The sequence below is a fragment of the Saccopteryx bilineata genome, chromosome 3 (genome assembly GCF_036850765.1).
Source record: "Saccopteryx bilineata isolate mSacBil1 chromosome 3, mSacBil1_pri_phased_curated, whole genome shotgun sequence".
NCBI classification, from domain to species: Eukaryota; Metazoa; Chordata; class Mammalia; order Chiroptera; family Emballonuridae; genus Saccopteryx; species Saccopteryx bilineata.
Window position 1 is genome coordinate 7,157,506 of NC_089492.1, and position 18,025 is coordinate 7,175,530.

At 57.1% G+C, this 18,025-nt stretch overlaps 1 protein-coding gene across 1 annotated transcript in view; it reads right to left on the reverse strand.

Moving 5' to 3' along the window:
* The window catches only part of TG (thyroglobulin), a 224,387-nt gene that overhangs the window by 189,841 nt on the left and 16,521 nt on the right, over positions 1-18,025 (reverse strand). Inside the window, exons 9-17 of the mRNA XM_066264615.1 lie at positions 16,368-17,468; positions 15,351-15,938; positions 13,096-13,335; positions 9,646-9,780; positions 9,190-9,267; positions 8,541-8,653; positions 7,524-7,626; positions 2,860-3,072; positions 1,574-1,728 (exon numbers count right to left, since the gene is read on the reverse strand). Coding sequence (XP_066120712.1) covers positions 1,574-1,728; positions 2,860-3,072; positions 7,524-7,626; positions 8,541-8,653; positions 9,190-9,267; positions 9,646-9,780; positions 13,096-13,335; positions 15,351-15,938; positions 16,368-17,468 — 2,726 coding nt within the window. The remainder of the gene's footprint in view (positions 1-1,573; positions 1,729-2,859; positions 3,073-7,523; positions 7,627-8,540; positions 8,654-9,189; positions 9,268-9,645; positions 9,781-13,095; positions 13,336-15,350; positions 15,939-16,367; positions 17,469-18,025) is intronic.

Consider the following 18,025-nt stretch of genomic DNA (forward strand, 5'->3'; position numbering starts at 1 on the left):
GAACCACCGGGGTCCTGGCCTTCAGCCGCCAGCCCTCGAGCCAAAACCTCACTTCTCCCTGATGTTGCCTTTCCTCATGGTGCGTTATCTACTACCCTGGCCTGTGGGCTCTGTCTCCCAACGTGTCCCAAGTCCTTCTGCTCCAGATCTGGTATAATGAGAGTCTAGACCAGCGGTAGTCAACCTGGTCCCTACCACCCACTAGTGGGCGTTCCAGCTTTCATGGTGGGTGGTAGCGGAGCCACCAAAGTATAAATAAAAAGATAGGTTTAACTATAGTAAGTTGTTTTATAAGGATTTATTCTGCCAAACTTAGCAAAAATCCAACATAAAGTACTTGGTAAGTAATTATTATTATATGCTTTAACTTGCTATAACTCTGCTTTATAAATTTTATAAAGTAAAGTTACTTTCCTACTTTATAAATCACCATTACTGTGGAACCGGTGGGCGGTTAGAAAATTTTACTACTAACAGAGATACAAAAGTGGGCGGTAGGTATAAAAAGGTTGACCACCCCTGGTCTAGACGGACCCAGCTTACTGAGCAATGCGAACTCTTGAGTGACTTACTCTCTATGGGCTTTCATTAACTCTGTTATCAATTGAGGGTAATGAGACCCACTGATCGGGGTGCCGAAACACTTAGAGCTGAGGAACAGACAACTTCCCACATGGCTCCAGCCACGCAGCTGGTGCTCAGTAATCGAGAGGTACTGCTGAGACTGCTGTCAGGTGCATGGCTTTGGAGCGAAGGGGGCGAAAGGTGTTTCTGTGTTTTAGCATCGATACTCTCTGTGTTTGGTTTTTTTGAAAATGTGTGGTCCGCAAAATTCCTAGCATCAGGCGTTAAAAATGAGTTGCCTTGGGTCGGCAGATGTTGAGCAGAACAAGGATTTAAGAATTGAGTGACTTTCAAAGACCCCCTCATGGCTTCAAACCACCCCTGCCTGTTACATGGCTCAGAACTCTGATATGTGTCATTCCTGGTTCTGTGTTTCTCCAGTTGGCCTGCAGCACTCTCCTCCCAGGGAGGACCCAGAATGCCTTCTTGCACGTCTGCTGAGAAATGCATCCGTCACGGAGGCTCAGGGAGTGGGCCATGGCATCTCAGCCTTCCTGTCCCCTGTCCCCAGGCCCTTTCTCCAGCGGCAGTGGCAGTGCCCTCCCTGCAGTCATCCTGACTCTTCCATTCCCAGCTGTGTGACTCTGGGCAGTCACTGAACCCTCTCATCTCCACCCCCACCCCCCAAACAACAACAGTAGGCTCCCGGTGAAGACCGCATGAGCTAGCCCATGCCTAGGCATGCACAGAGCCCGGCAGCTGGCAATGCTCCACACAGGTTGGGTGTGACATCTTTCTGTAGCAGGAATGAGCAGTGATGAGATGGGTCTGGGTTCCGCCTCACTGACATATAAACACTGAATTACTTTCTCGTCCTCGGCCCCAGGTGCCCACTGGTCAATGGGTGATGGCTGGACGGTAGGTTCGTTTGGGCCCCCCCCCAGGCTCTCTGCCATGGCAACGCTGAGCCCAGTCCCCGCCCCCGCTGCGGGGAAGGCCAGGCACGTACCCGGATCTGGCAGAAGCCGCGGGCTGAGAGCTCGTCGAGGAGGAAGACCTGGAAGGCCCGCAGCAAGCCCGCGTAGTCGGCACTGCACGTCTTGCCGGGCGGGAGCCGGAGCTCGAACTGCGCCTGGGTCTGGAGCGTCTGCCACAGCTGGAGCCCTGCAGGGACGGGCCAGAGGTCAGCAGGTGCAGGTGACAGGCCGGCGGGACCCTTCTCTACTCTCGTTTTATTTTCTCTGCAAAAAGAACTCTCCTTCATTTCGTTAGGAACACGCAAGCATGGCCATCTTGCACTGTCATTCCTGTAGTCTAGATATTTCTCAGCGTGAGAGCTTGTTGCCAGCAGCACTTAGCAACCCCAGCCAGCTCAGTCCTGCCTCAGCCTCTACCCCAGGCTGCTTTACACGGAGGCGACGGGGTCCTAGACATTCTTCTTGGAAAAGCTTCCGTACCATCCTGCATCCAAACAGGGCAACTGCGTGTGGTTTTGCCGGTGAAGAGCAGACACCGCAGCCCTGAGTGCAACTCCTGGGGTTCCAGACCCACACCCCGCTTCTCCCAAGTCCCTTGCTCTAGATCCGACTGTGACTGGATTTCAGCCCAGGCCACTGTGTCATAGTCAGGGTGACAATCCACTTATCTGTCTACGTCATGTTTTGAACTTTTTCTGGATAGCATCTTCTATCCCAGAATGCTTTGTCACAGTAACTGCCCTTTGACACTCTGCCAGCCACCCAGAGCCTTGTGACAGGTCCCAGCGTCCGCCCCTGGCCTGCCTGGCTGAGTCACCATGCCAGCCTTTGCCAAGGAGATGCAGCGAGAGCCCGTGTCACCTCACAGCCAGATGCACGTGAAAGTGGGCTCGGTGGGCGGGCAGGACAGGAGCTCTGCCGACACTCAAACAGGGCACGGGCCCACGGCTCTGCTGGGTGTTAGCCCGATGCTCCAGACGGACCCGGGGGAGAGGCGGGTGAGGCAGAGTCACACTCAGAGGCCGGACAAGCAGCTCTGAGCTTGTCCACACAGAGTGGCCCATGTGGCCCTTAGAGCACCCACCTGCTGAACAAACAGTCCTATCCCCGAGACAACCAGCAGAGCCTGAAAGGACAGGAGTCCTCCACGGAGTAGAGAAGCCACACAGAGCACTGTGAGGCCCGTCCGCCCTTTCCAGAAATGCCCCAGCAGGCCCTCCTCCTGCGCCTGCTGCCGCCCGGCTCCCGGCAAAGGCTCGCCGGGTGTGGGAAGCGCGAGGGAGCCGGGTGCGGGGCAGACCCCACGGTGGCCACTCACGCTGGCAGGCACGGGGCTGAGGTGGCGGTGACCGCCAGCGTCGGGTCTCCAGGCTGCACACCAGCGGCTCCGGTGGGAAGGCACTCCGGTAGCCCGGGCGGCACCGCAGCTGGCACAGCTGGACAGCGGCCTCCCCCGGGCCTGAGGCCGGCTCACACTGTATCGCTCCGCTGGTCACGTCGGACACACTGAAGGGCAGCGGGCACTGTGGGCCTGGGAAAGGAAAGAAGGCCGGCTGTGGCATCTGCCTGGCACCCGCGGGCTAGGCACTCCTGCCTCTCTCCTCCTCGTCCCACCCCACAGACAGGCGGGGGCTCCTGCGACCCCGGCCTGGGCCTGCCCCTCCCTCTCCGCCCTCTTCCTGGATGGACCCGTCCTCTCTCAGTTTTAACAGGCCCTTGAGCGTGGATGACTCTTGTATCTTCATCTGCATCTCAGACTCCCCAGAGCCCCTTCCCATCTCCAAATCCAACTACCAACTGGTCCTCTCCACCTCAAAGCCACCGTGTCACCATTCAGGGCTCCTCCCCCGTGGCTGTTCTCGCTTCAGTACGTGGAGCTCAACACCTGGCGCCTCCCGCCACCGGGCCGTCAGAAACATGGCGTCCATCCTGCACAGCCCGTCTCCCTGCCCCAGCGTCGGCCAAGGCGGTGGCTCCCCCCTCCTCAACTCCTCTGCGGTTCCACTGCTCCCCCTTCGTCCTTTCCTTGTACTGTGACAGAGCGTCCTCCCAGGCCCCTGGCGCTCGGGCCCCAGCCCCTACCTCTGCCCCACACATCCTCCAGTCCCCACCACCACAAAGAACTCGGAGCAAAGCCGGGCGTCCCAGCTCCCCATGTGCCTGCTGGCCCGGCCTCCTCCCTCCGCTTCCGTGCCCTCCCGCCCCCCTGGGCCTCCGGGCGTGGCTGCCATTCCCGGTACAGACCTTGGTCGCACACCTCATGCCCTTCCCTCTGCCTGCTCATCTGTCTAGAACATTCCTTTCCAACCCTCCATTATCAGCTCAATGCCTCTAACTTTCCAACACCTTCCATGCGTCTCCCAAGCCTCCTTCGTTAGTCTCCCTTCTCCAAGCTCTCCAGCCAGCTGGTGGAGCCCTGCACAGTGTCAGTTCATCCAGAGTCTGACAGCCCACAGACTGGGCTCCCCACCGGACTGAGCCACGGGAGGGAGCGGGGGCCTGTCCTCTGCTCGCCCAGACCACGAGCTCCACGAGCAGGGATTAAACAGGCGCGTGAATGAGTAAATTAAAGACCAGACAGGCTCAGGGGGACAATTTCACACCTGACTGGAGATTTCATTAATTATCTGACTCTGGGGCACAGCCTTCCTGCCTGTGTATGTCTGGCTCTATGACTGGCGATCCACCTGTGACCCAAGGGTAGTTGGGGGGCCTCAGACATGGGGAACGACTCACTCTGATCTCCAGCCTGCAGCCTCGAGGTCTTTCTAATAGGAACGGTAGCCTCTGGCCGAAACTTCGCACTGGGACTGCAGTGGGCTGAGGCTGACCCAGTTGGCTCTGACCAAGTGCCACGTGAATGTGGAGGAAGATGCAGAGAGTCAGGCCGTGGGCTCTGGGGCCAGTCTGCCAGGCTTTGACTCCTGGTTCAATCACTTACCAGTGGAGAGCCCTAGAGCAAGTTAATTTAGTTCTCTGAGACTTAGTCTCCTCACCCATAACATGGTGAGGATAGCAAGAAGGCCTACTTCCTAAGTATGGTGTGAATCAAATAAATTAAGGCAGGTGCAAAGCTCAGAAGAGTTCCTGGAACATAATAAATGTCAGTGATTGCTACTATGAGCAACAAAAAGAGTACACACTATTGCCTGCTTTGGAAATCTTAGGATGTGGGTGTCGATGTCATTGTCATTGGGTGAGACCCCTTATCCTGCAGAGGAGGACACTGAAGCATAGCGAGACTAACTCTTCTGCCTGAGAGCCTACAGCAGCAGGTGGGAGCCCGGTGTGGCCCCTGAGGCTGCGTCGTTACCACCAGACTAAGCAGTTCCCAGGAACTATTTGAATTAACCCTAACAATGACTCAAAAAAATAGCGATGATTCTGCATGCCTATTTCAGAGATTGGGAAGCTGAGATCAGAGAGTTTAAGGGACTGGTCCAAGGTCACCCAGCAAAGACATGGAGAGCTGACAGTCAAATCTGTCTGGCGAGCTCCCATATCTGAGCTCTCCCTACCACACTGTGCAGTGGGTCAGGATAAAGAGTCTTTGAGGGCTCACGTTCATGCTGGCCGCTGCACCGGCTAGCCGTGTGGCTTAGGACATGTGAAGAACCTCTGAGCCAGCTGTAGAACTGTTAGACAGTTTTGCCAGCTGTAGAACTGTTAGACAGTTGTACCTATTTACTGGCATGGGATAAGAGCTGTGAAAGCACCTTTTAACAGGTCAGTCTCTGCACACCTGAGCTATTATCTTGGAAGCCTTGCAGAACCAGCCACACAGGGTCTCCCCAAACCCTAAGAGAGCTGTGCTCCCTGACCTGTCCCTGGAGGAGACACATCAGTCCAGTTTCGAGGTCTCTGATGGGCAGAGCCCCCTTAGACACCCTGGACAATGAACACTGTTTGCTTCCAACACTAAGTGTGGCAGCTCTCCTCTGGGCAGTGCATGCTGGGAGTCCCACCCATAAATACCCACTGAGCGCTGTCTGTGTGCTCTGTGTGGTGGCAGCTGTTGAGGGCCACAGAGATGAGCATGACAGGGTCCTGCCTTGACAAAGGCCCCGTGCAGAAGGGGGTGAAGCAGGGCTTGGGAGAAAAGGTGTGCAGTAGGAGTGTGGGTGTCCCAGGTCGGGGGCAGGACTGGGAATAGAGTCGAGGGGCAGGAACCCCCCCCCCAAAGAGAACCGGCAAGTCTCCTTCCTTCGAAGAAGCCCACTGTCTCTTTACAAACATAAATACACATTCACAAGTAGAGAAGATTCTCTATTATACAAATATAAGTCTCCAGACTTACTTAAATGTCTCTGATGCCTCAAAACACTGCTTAGAGATAAAGCTTCAAAATTAAGAAATAAAACAAAGAAGAAGAAGAAGAAAGTAGCAAAAGAAAGGTACGTGCAATAAAGTCAGAATCACCGAGTACTGTGTCTCCCAGACCCAGACCCAGCGGCCCAAGCATGAGAAACACACCGCTCACAAAAATGAGGGAATAATGAAGCGATAAAAAGACCCCCTCATTTTTGTGAGATCCCCTCATTTTTGTGAGCAGTGTATTTTGCAAGGTTTTTATTTACTTTCCTGAGACACAATTCAGAGAATCTAACCTACTTGCTCATGTAGATTTTACAATTATTATAATGCCCTGTGACTTGAGTAGACAGGAGAAATAAAAGGTAAGTGACTGATAATTAAGTAATAGCTTTGAATGCATAATCATCTATTTCACTGTGCGAATATATATTTGTATAATATATAATATATGTCAATATCTGATATCCAAACAATCTTTTAAACCAGAAATAAAAACAAACATGTCAACACCTCCACAAATTCCCTCGGCTGCCGCAGGGATGGGCTCCTGCCCGCTGAGCAGTGTCTCTCGGGCCCCTCGGCCCCCGTTGCAGAGTGGAGACCGGCCTGGCGCCCTCAGCAGGCCCGCCCGAGCTTTCTGAGAACTAGCTGTGGAGGCGCCCACACAGGCGCCCCTTGATCTCAGGTGGGAGGACCTACCTGCTTGGAGGGTTCACCAGGGTCTGGGCTGCCTCCCACTGGGGTGCTGAACTAGGGCCCTGCTGGCAGCTCTGTACCCCACTACACACACCACACACACACACACACACACACACACACACACACACTGCCTGCCCTCGAGGAGTTTAGAGTCTTAAAGCAGATTTGACCAGAGAGCCATTGGGAGCATTCAAGAGCTCGCTGTCCGGCGGACGTCTCCAGTTTGGCTCACATAAACTCTTGTTTTAAAAGAAGAAGTTAGGGAGCAACTATAGCTCAGGGTGACAAGAGGGACAATCATAGGACGTGGACATGCATGGGGCAGTTTAGGAGCCGCCAGGAAGGCAGTGGACTCGGCGATGGGAGAGGCCGCAGGAACTGAGGGAGAATCTGCTGGGGCAGGGGCAGGGGGCAGAATACGGCAGACCCAGAACCACGGCACATGCGGCCCAGCGGGGCGGGAGTGACGCCTTCTTCAAGAGTCTGACTCTAGTTGACGACACCCGGGTCCTGAATTGTGAGAGGCGGAGGAATAGAAGATGCAGGAGCCACACCCACCGAAGGGGCTCCTCGCTGCAGGAGGAGCTTGGCCCTGGCCCTCAGGACCACGGGGTATGCGGACGGGTTTTAGGTCGGAGCCGAGGAACCAGGCGGGACTGTGTCCTCAGTGCTGTTCGTCTGGTCATACCACAAAGCCCTGGTGCCCACTTTAACTGGACCAGAGCTGGCTCGCGATCCTCAGTGACAAAGCACAGCCCTGCTCCCTGCCGCACGTGTTTCTCCCAAGAGCCCCTGACATTGGGGAATGTTGCTCCTATTTTACAGATGAGAACGCTGAGGCAGAGTGAGGCTGGAGGCTCCCAAGGCCCTGGCGGCGGCAGAGCTGGGACATGCAGCCAGCTCTCAGGACCCCAACCCCAGGCTACTTGGGGAGGATTAGGGAGTGAAGGGGGAGGAGCGACTACTCACACTGGGCACTGCTGTTTGTGCCGGGCAGGGTGCCCTCTCCAGGGGCCTGGTCCACACACTGGATGCCAGACTCCGACGCCTGCAGCCCGGCAAACTCTCCTGTCTGAGACAAAGCCGAGGTCAGGCCACCCCAGGGAAGATGCTCCTGCCGCGCACAGGTCAGTGAGCAGATGTCAAGAGTGTTGCTTACAAAACGACTCGTGATGGCTTCTCCACGTGGAGGGGGGTGGCGTGGGGGTGGGGCTAGCCCCATCCAGACCCTCTCCTTACATGATCTGAACCTGATGGCTGAAACAACCCAGGAGGCAGGGGCCACAGTTGTCCCAGCCCTGGGATGTCATCGGACTGTCATAAGGCCCCTGGGAGCTGAACAGACAGGCAGTGGTGTTCCCATCAGGCCCGTTTCAGGGGCAGAAACCCGAGGCCCAGGGGACGTCGTCACTGGGCAGGTCAGTGGTTCAGCTCCCGGCAGGAATCCTTTCCCCGGGAGCTTGTGTTTCTACCACCAGCCACAGCACTGAGTTACTGCAATCGCCAGGGGGCTGGGGCGGGGGGGGGGGGCAGTAGTATGACGCCTCCCGTCTGTGTTGAGAAACTGAGCTCTGAGAAATAATGCGCACAAGGACTCTGCCAAGGTGCCTCAGGAAAAGCGTGTATCCGTGTAAGTGATTTTCCAAAGAGTTTTCATGAGCAGTATTTTCTTGGGCCCTCAAAACAATCCTCGAAACAACCTAACACTAGGTAGGATAAAAAATTGGTCCTATCCTATAATAAAAACAAAATAAAACAAATAGCAACTAAAAAAAAAAACCCAAAAAACTAAAGCAAAGAGAAGCTACATACATTGCCCAGGGTCACTCAGCCTGACCCTGCCAGGACTGAGACAAAAATCCAGACCTACACCTCCCAATGAGCTTTCAACAAAAACAAATTTATTGAAAACTAGAAAAGCCATCCTTGGCCCGTAGGAGAAAGTCCTGGTCCTGTCACACCGTTCCTGGGCCTTCTAAGCCTCACCTGTAGGCAGGTGGGGAGGGACAGGTCTGTCGCAGAAAGGCGTCCTTGGGACCCAGCCTGTTTCCAGCTGGACAGCAGCCCGCCAGCTCGAGCTCTCTCACAGGCGGTGGGGCCTGCAGGGGAGAGAGGGAAGCTCTGAACAGACGGGCGTGGGTCCCCGGGGGGCTGGCCCGCAGGTCAGGGCCAGGCACTCGGTGCATGGAGGTGTCCTGCACGGACGGAGAGCTGGGAGCTCAGAGGAGAAGCAGGCTGCGGTGCAGGGACAAAGAGCCACGCGGGATGCATCGCCCCGGGAGATGGAGAGGGGGCAGCAGATTCCATGGGTCAGACCCTGGGGAGAGGCTGGGCAGCAGGGCAGATGTGAGGCGGTGGTTGAAGCCAGAGAAGGGGATGAAACTGCCCCGGGGTGGTGATGGTGGGGGCGCCCAGGCCTGTCACCTCTCAGCTGCCTCCCTCCACCTGAGAGATGAGGAAGGGCCAAGCTCTGGGAGGGTCCCCCAGGCCCGGGGACTTGGGAGAAAGTGGTCTGGCTGCACTCGGGCTGGCCCACGGGGGCCTCCACCCACCCCGGCTGCGGAACGACCACGGGGACCACCAGTCCTGAGTGCCCACTCCGGGGTCAGGTGGGGAGTATCCGGGCTTCACTTACACTGGGGGGCCTGGGGCACGCGGGCGGTCAGCGAGGCAGGGACATACTCCCCCAAACCGTCCACACACCAGCAGTACCCTGGAAACGAGCCACAGGCCGGAGTTCAGGAAGCACATGGGGACTCGTCCCTGGTGTCCCACAAACCACTATGCACCTTGACGTTGCTAACAGTGCCAGCGAGGTCCCCCATCTGTCCCCCTGCCCGACACTGTCCACAATCACGGGCCTTAGCACCCCAGTCCCCCCAGCAGCCACCCACTTGAGCGCCAGGCTGGTAGAAGGCCACTGCCCCCATGGGACAGAGGGGTCAACCAGAGGCCAGAGGAGCTAAGTGGTGAGCCGCCCACTACCAAAGAGGGCCACGGAGCCCCGCTGCCTGCCCCCAGTGGGGGGCTCTTCCCCACCACTAAAAAGGAGGGCGTCCCTCGGCCTCCCATGGGCGCCCATCCCTCTCACCGGTCCCAGCGTGGCACTGCAGGGGCTCCCAGCTCCCGAAAGCATCGCACTGGGGCACATAGGGGGCAGGCCGCAGCAGGGGCGCCCGGGAGGAGTTCCCCAGGGGGGAGTGGCGACTCTGGTAGAAGTCCAGGGCTGCAGACCGGAGAGAGGGGGAGGAGAGGTGAGCACCGGGCCTGGGGACGCCCGGCGGTGTGGGCTCTGTCACTGAGGAGGGGTGGGCTCCGTCACTAAGGAGAGCCGAGCTCGTCCCTGTCCCAGCACGTGACAAACATTTCCACCCAAAAGGAGGCGGAGGCTCCTCGGACGGTGGATCGGCACCCACCAGATTGTCCGTTAACGAGAAGAATGTAGGCTGACGGTCTAAGCCAGGCGTCCCTAAACTACTGCCCGCTGGCCGCATGCAGCCCCCTGAGGCCATTTATCCGGCCCCCGCTGCACTTCTGGAAGGGGCACCTCTTTCATTGGTGGTCAGTGAGAGGAGCACTGTGTGTGGCGGTCCTCCAATGGTCTGAGGGACAGTGAACTGGCCCCCTGTGTAAGAAGTTTGGGGACCCTCTAAGCGGTCCTTCAGTCCCCTCTCAATAACTTCCATAGAAAGTCAGTTAGATCTGTGGAGTGTCTTCAACACACGAGATAACGGGAATACAGGTACATTTACTTCACGGGTTCCGTGGGCCGGGCACTGTCGATGTGCACGCTTTCATTCACCGAGGCCTCACAACCACCCTCGGAGAGCTACTGTTGCCCCATTCAGTGGGTGAGAAAGCTGAGGCACGGGCGGACTGCGCAGCTCACCCGAGGTCTCACCGCTCAGCGGTGGAGGGGACGGGCCTGGACCACAGGAGTGGGTCCGTGCACCCCGCCCTCCGGCCTTCCTGCCGGACTCTTACTGTGTGGGTCTCTAGCCCCTCCGAAGCTCCTGCTCAATGAGGTCTCTCATCCTGGCCACAGCTCCGTGAAGTCAGGACTCGCGCCCCGAGGCGGGGGGCAGCGGGCTCAGCGAGGAGGGCGCCGTGACTTGCAGGGTCGCCTGCTCACGGGGCCGCAGCCTGTCCTCGGCTCTCCGTGGTGACCCCCGCCCCCTGGCTTCCCCCATGGCACCCTCCACCAGCGACCTACTACACATTAGGCCAGTTATGTCAGTCAGGTTTGTGTCTTCCGGGGCAGCAGCTAACCCTCTGGGGCAAGGGTTCCAGTTTACTTTCCATGTGGAGCAATGCCTGCCTCCTAGTAGGCACTGAAGAGATATTTGATGGGGTGGGGGGATGCATGCATGAGAAGGGAGAGAGACTGAGGAGGGAAGGAGAGAAGGGGGAGAGAAGGAGGGAGGGGGGGGAGGGAGGGAAGACCCACTATGGTGCAGTGGACAGCACTCGGGAGTCTTATAAGCCTCTGCCTGGTGCCTGGCACAACATCTCTCGGCTGTGTGATCATGAGCAACTAACTCGCCAACCTCTCTGAGCCTGTTTCCCCATCTGTGAAATGGGCCTTGTCCTTAACAGGGTAAGAGTGATATTTATATCAAAAGAGCTTGAGCACCAAGCCCATGCCAGGCACAGCCATGGACCTTTCCTCCCACGTCCCCTCACCCGAGGACACTGCTACCCTGTGCTGTTGTCCAAAGACACTTTGTGGACCCCAAACCCTTCCCGTCAGACTCTGCTGGACCTGGCAGTCTACACACAAGAGCTTCCTCTCCTCTGCAACAGACGAAACGCCGCTTCTCGTCTTGAGGGATTCGGGGAGAAGTGAGCCACCCCACTCCTGTTGCCCAGACACGCCCTCGCTGTCTACCGCACAGGACATGAAAATTCAGAGTGCGCGGCTAAGAAGGGGCCTTCCTTAGCTTGACTTCGGAAGAAAATGCCATCATTGCCTTTCAGCGAATAAATCTCTGTGGCACCAGCCACTTCCCGTTCCCTAACCCGAACTTCCCTCCCTAATCAAAGTGGGCACAGCTCCCTGGGCCAAATCCCACTCCTGCACTCTTTAATTGTGTCCAAGCCCATCCACACACAAAATGCAAGACAACGGGCATCTCGCCCAAAGCAGAAGTCCTCAGGCCTCAGAGGAACAGAGAGAGGAAGCCACCTAGGTGTGGGGGGCAGGGACAGGACGGAAGAGAAAGAAAGAGGGGAAGGCAGAGGCGGGAAAGACGGTTAACCAGCACGTACTGGGCCCCCACGACCTGCCAGGCCTGGGATGTATGGATGAGTAAAACAGGACATGATGCCCTGTCCTCCGAAAGAGAAGGCAGGTGCAGGAGGGAGCAGGACCAGAGCTGGCACATGGGAGGTTCTTGCCTCACTGTGGGGTGATGAGAACAAAGGCAACTGACCCACCCAAGGGGGCAGCAGGCATCCCAGGAATGGGGAAGCGGGGAGCTCTGGCCATGGGAGTAGGCACTCTCTACCTGGGTTCTGATGGTGTCAGGGGGTTACTGCTTTGCCAGTTGTGACCCAACACCCAAAAACTCCGGATAGGGAGTCAGCTGAGATCATTTGACAAGGGAAGGGTAGGCTTGGAGACAGGAATCTTAAACCGCCCTCTAGTCCACGTGGTATGGGTGAAAGGATGGGGAGGGCCATCAGACCCCTGGCCAGAGCTGCTGCAGGCCGTGGAGGAAGGGCAGGGGCTGTGGGATGAGATGGGCCTAGGCTGGGGGTCGGCTGGGCAGGGCACGAGGCTCAGGGGCCAGACCACGAGGCTCAGGGGCCAGACCACAGACTGCTGGTATTACTGGGTGAACCTGGGCCCGTGACTTAACCTCAGCTTCCACGTTTGGGAAGAATCACAGGCGGTCATTATTATGGCGTCATTCTCAGAGTGTTGGAGGATGAACTGCGAGGACGCAGCGATCCACACAGCGCTGTAGGCGCCTGGCCAGGGGGATGTGCCCAGTGACCTGGAGCTGCTGTTACAGGCTAGAGCACCATGGGCTCTCTGAGCGTCCGCCTCTGCCACGTGCAGGGGATAGGCTTGTTTTTAGAGTCACTGTCAGGATTAGATGAGCTCACACGTGAAAGGAGCCCCCTAAACCAGTAATGTTTCAGTAATGAGGGTCCTTCTCCTCTCTCCTTGGGGGTGTCCGTAAGCTTTGAGAAACGGAGTCAAGCTTTGGAACTGGCCAAGAGGGGAGTATGAGCATTGGAGGCTGGGGGGGGGGTATGGAGACCTGCCCCCAGGGGCTCTGCTGGACTGTTAGGGAGCATCCCAGAGAGCTACGCGCACCTCAGGTCGGACGGTGCCCCAAACCACTGCCTTTTCCCTCCCAGGGACCCAGCGGCCTGGGGCGACCAAGCACAGGCAGCAAAGCCCTGGTGGTGGCTGAAGAGCACCTGTCACAGCTCCTGCCCCCCCCCAAGGGAGCAAGACCCCAGACACCCACGGCACTCACTCCTGCCCCCCCCCCGAGGGAGCAAGACCCCAGACACCCACGGCACTCACTGGACTGAGCGGCCAAGCGGATGGCATAGTCACCCCCACGTAGGAACGTCTCTGCGAACATCTCCCGGGACGGGGACCGGGGAGGAAGGGCCAGCTCCGCGTCGGTCAGCCGGATGCCCTTGGCCGCTAGGAAACTCTCCCCCAGGGGGAACCAAGAATTGTCGGACGCCAAGACGAGCTCTTCTGCTTCCTTCAGGAACTGCAGGACGCGACGCTTCACTCCCTCACAAGAGCCAGGACCTGGGGGGGGGGGTACACACACAGCAGGCGGGCTCACCACCACGTACGACTCCCCTGACCCCTGAGAAGAGTGCACAAACACACACACACACATTCAGGCCACAGGTGTTTCCTGCTCACCAGCTCTTGCCAAGACCTGGGATGTTCTTTCTGTTTTGTCTCCACGATTTCATTTACGGAGGGCCTGCTATGTGAGATTAGTAAGAGCTCGTCTCTGCTCCACACCAGGCACTGCGCTAAGCGTGTTTACTCAGACAGCCTAATGTAATCTATGCCGCAGTCGACATCTGTGTGTTGACTTGGAGGGTTAGCCTATTTCTAGAACCTGACCTTTCGATGAGGAGTCCTAGAACTGGGGTCTCGAGGCCATTCAAAACGCCCAGGGTACGACGGCTGTCATCGCACATTCAACACACGCCCCAGGTGCTAACGCCTAAACTTCGGCTAACATCGAAATAGCGACAGATTTTAACTTGATCCAGAAAGGTCTGGGCAACGCCGAGCACTGCCGAGAGTGCATGCAGAGATTTCAGTGGCCTTGAACAGCTGTGATGCTACCCCGAACCTTAACAGCGCTGGCTAGAGAGAGATTCTGGTTTGGAAATAAGAGTGTCGAATCTCTCTGGTTGTGGTTTCAAACTGCTGCTCTTCCGTCTAGGTGGTAACAAGGCATTTTACTTTGACACGGAGTTGGCCTCGTTCACCATGGCTTTCTTTTTTTTTTTTTTTTGTATTTTTCTGAAGTTGGAAACGGGGAGGCAGTCAGACAGACTCCCGTGTGTGCCCAACCGGGATCCACCCGGCACGCCCACCAGGGGGCAATGCTCTGCCCATCTGCGGTGTCGCTCTGTTGCATTCAGAGCCAGTCTAGTGCCTGAGGCAGAGGCCATAGAGCCATCCTCAGCGCCCGGGCCAACTTTGCTCCAGTGGAGCCTTGGCTGTGGGAGGGGAAGAGAGAGACAGAAAGGAAGGAGAGGGGGAGGGGTGGAGAAGCAGATGGGCGCTTCTCCTGTGTGCCCTGGCCGGGAATCGAACCCGGGACTCCGGCACGCCAGGCTGACGCTCTACCACTGAGCCAACCGGCTAGGGCCCCATGGCTTTCTTACAAAGTCCACCTGTCACCATCCTGAACTCACAGGCCTCACTCAGAGGGTCTTCCTTCAGTCCTATAATTAAATCCCCTCAAGCGAATAAAAGGCAAGTGGAAGGCAGAAGCCTTTCCTGAGGTCCCAAACACTTAGCAGTGTCCTTGTCAGTGACAAGACCAACATGACAGGTGTGGGTTCATTAAACAGCGTATGGCCTATGAGAGGTCAGCAAAGCATTAGCCACAGCGGGTAAGAGCCAGGTCATGTCAACTGGATAGCCATCACCCGGCCTCAGATGATGCTTTGTAAACTGAAGACGTCCAGTTAAAGTATGAGGTACTGATGTAAATAATTATGTGAAAATTTTAAAACGAGTTGCATTAATGTCCCCAAACCCTGAGGACGGAGACATAGGGATGTCGCTGCCCTTCTATGAGCCTCAGGGTTCTGGTTTGAATGTCTCTGTCCTTCCAAAAATGGATGTATTGAAGCCCCACCACCCGGTGTGACGGTGTTTGGAGGTGGGGCCTCTGGGGGGTGACTAGGGTTAGAAGGGCGGGGTCCTCACAATGGGTTAGTGTCTTCATGAACAGATGAACACACCAGAGCTCCTCCTCCCTCTGCCACGTGACTGCACAGCGAGGAGCGGCCCCCGCAAGCCAGGAAGTGCGCTTTCACCAGGGGCCACTCTGCCAGCACCGCGACCGTGTACGTCCACCCTCCCGAACTGTGCGGAATAAACGTCTGTGGGTTCGGCCACCCACTCTGTGGTGTTCCGTTGGAGCGGCCCAAGCTGACAAGCATCTGGTGGCCTCACCCACACCCTAGCCACATCCAAGCTCCGGTCCATCTCGGCACTCGATACCCTCCCGCCAGACATCCTTGTTGCAAAAGCACCAATCCAGCTCTTCACACGGTTTAACTCACATGCTGGGACCTTGCCTGGCTCCGCCCGGGCTCCGTCCACTTTCTGACCAGCTTCATCCACACACCAGCAGGTCCGAAGGTCAAAGTGCGCCAGAGGGGTGCTAAAGTCCGAGTAGGGCCCCGGGTATTGGTGAAGCTGGCCGTTCAGGATCTGCCAAAAGAGGTAGGGCTGGAGGAGGACATTGTCACCAGGCTGGGTCTGGTTCCCTTCCAACTCGGCCAGAGGGACATCTTGGGGAGAAGAGTATCTGGCCAGCTGTGGGAAGATGTCCTGTTGGCCAGCCTCATACAGGCTTTGAATAAAGAGACGAAAGCTTCTGGAAGCTGCCTCTCTGTAGCTCGCGATCTTCATTAGCAGCCCGGGAACGGTCAGGTCCTGGCCAGCGCTGTTCTGAGCCTTCCATCTCTCGTACCACTCGAAGGCCTGCTCGGGGGGCCCGTCGCACTGCAGGCGAGCCCACTGCCCCTCGGTGCTGCACTGTGGGATGTACATGCTGGAGAGGGCGGGCTGCATGCTGGAATTAGAGCCCAGGGTCCGCACCACCTGGAGGAAGGCGTGTTCCGCCTGTGACTGGCAGGGCGTGGGGCCTGGAGAGGAACAAGGAGGAGGTTGTCGGGTTAAAGAGCTTTGTCAGCACAGAAGGCCGAGATGCGAGTTCTTAGTTTTCCAAACTCCATCTAGAACCTTAAACAGCTGCAGACCCCATCACATCTGGACAGAGAGCATCCCTGTCACTCAACGGGCACTGTTGAGACCAGCTGCTGTCAACACTGCAGGCATGTACCTGGTGACTCCTTAAAGCCAAATAAATCTCCCTAGTCACTCGTTAAAATGGTTAGCGTTATCAAGACTTTTCTGGACAATGTTTTAAATTAACCAGAAAACGATGCCATTAAAGCAACAGTAAGCTTGAGATTTCGCAAAGACTGGATTCTTCATCTGCTGTAATTAATGCATTGTGTCCGGGCCCCAAAAGAGAATCAAGAGTTTGGAGGTTGGCTACCCAACAGACTTACATCGCTTGGGTTGTCCAGGTGCACTTTGGGTTCCAGGAATGGGCTGGCCCTCCGCGTCAACACAGTAGCACTCAGAGTTGAAGCACTGGACAGGTAAGAAGCGGCCCTGGCTGGTACAGGAAGGCACAAACAGGCTGGACCCCGCGGGCTGGCTGCCCGAGAGGCTTTGCATCCGAGCCCTTTGCTTTTCACACTCCGTAGGGCACCTTGGCCGTCCACCTCGAACCCTCGAGCCGGGCAGCTCTTTGCCCTGGGAATCCACACACCAGCACTCCCCAGCAAAACACTGGACATCTTCGTAGCTTCCTTCCGCCGTGCAGGACGGGACAAAAAGGCTGCCGGGTGTCGGCACACAACCCTGGGAGCTGAGCACCGTTTCCATCACATCGCCCAAATCCCCGGCTATGTCTTCGGGCACGGAGACTGCGTGCTGCAGGAACAGAAGGAATTCTGGGAGGCCCAGGAGGGAAGCCAGGGATTTCAGGGCATTTTGGTTCTCTTGCAAGTTGACTTCAAAGCCGAAGCTGCCCACAGCCGGTCTATTCGTGGCACTGCCCTCCTTAGCGCCTCCAGCTGTTTCCAGGGCAGGACTCGAACCCAACCCCGCAGAGAGGGGCTTGACTAGGTCAACAAATCCTCCTCCGTTCTGGAAACCGGAGAGTCCAAGTTGCTGGAAAAACCGGCTGAAGTTAAAGGTGCTTCTTGTGCCAAGGGCTCCAGACAAGTTAAACTGGCCGACATTCACCAAAAAATTTCCTCCGAAGAGGTTTTGCTGGAGCCGCGTGGGGTTGGTGGTAAACTGAAGAGCAAGACGGGCCAGGTCTCGGGAGGGAAACAGCACCCGGATGGCTTCTGTGAGGAGATTCTCCGAGGCGGGAGACTGTTGACTCTTCCCGCCGACCACGGGGCGGAGGATCCCGGAGTCCACAAAGAGCTCCTTGATCGCGGGTGGGCAGGAGGCGGCCGCGCCAGCCACTGTCCGGGAGACCCGTCTTTCCTCTGAAGCCAAGAACAAGCTGTGCCGGCTGAAGTAGCCCAGGGGCCCGAAGCGGAGTCTGGACAGGGCCCGCCGCCGCTCGGCGGGACAGGACTGGTCCCCGGCTGTGCCACACGGAGCAGACAGGAAACACGGTTTTAGCGTCACAGCCATCCTGGGACAGCCCTTGGCTCTCTCTGGTAGGGAGAGGTCAAAACCCCCCACCCAGGACACCTACATTCCGTGCCTCTGTATCTTTTTAATTTTTAGCTTTCACGCTGAGCGGTGTCCACGGAGGCCATGCTGGGGACTGGGTGGTTCCAGTGGACACGACTTCCTCCCCCAGCTCTCACTCACGGGCGGCCCCCTTCTGAGGCAAGGCTCCTCCTGGACTTTGGCCCACTTTCCCAAAACCTGACCACACACATGCACCAACTGGCTCGACTGGGTCGAACGGTGTCTCCTTCCCTGCCCCTCGCCCATTCTGCACGTCCACCTGGAACCTCAGAAGGGGGTCTCTGCTGATATCATGAGTCAAGAGGAGGTCACACTGGGTTCGAGGGGGCCCTGAATGCAAGGGCTGGGGTCCTGATTAGAAGGCCATGTGCTAACCCTGAGAGACACACAGGGAAGAAACCACGGGAGGGCAGAGGCAGAGATGGGAGGGATGCAGCCAGCCAGA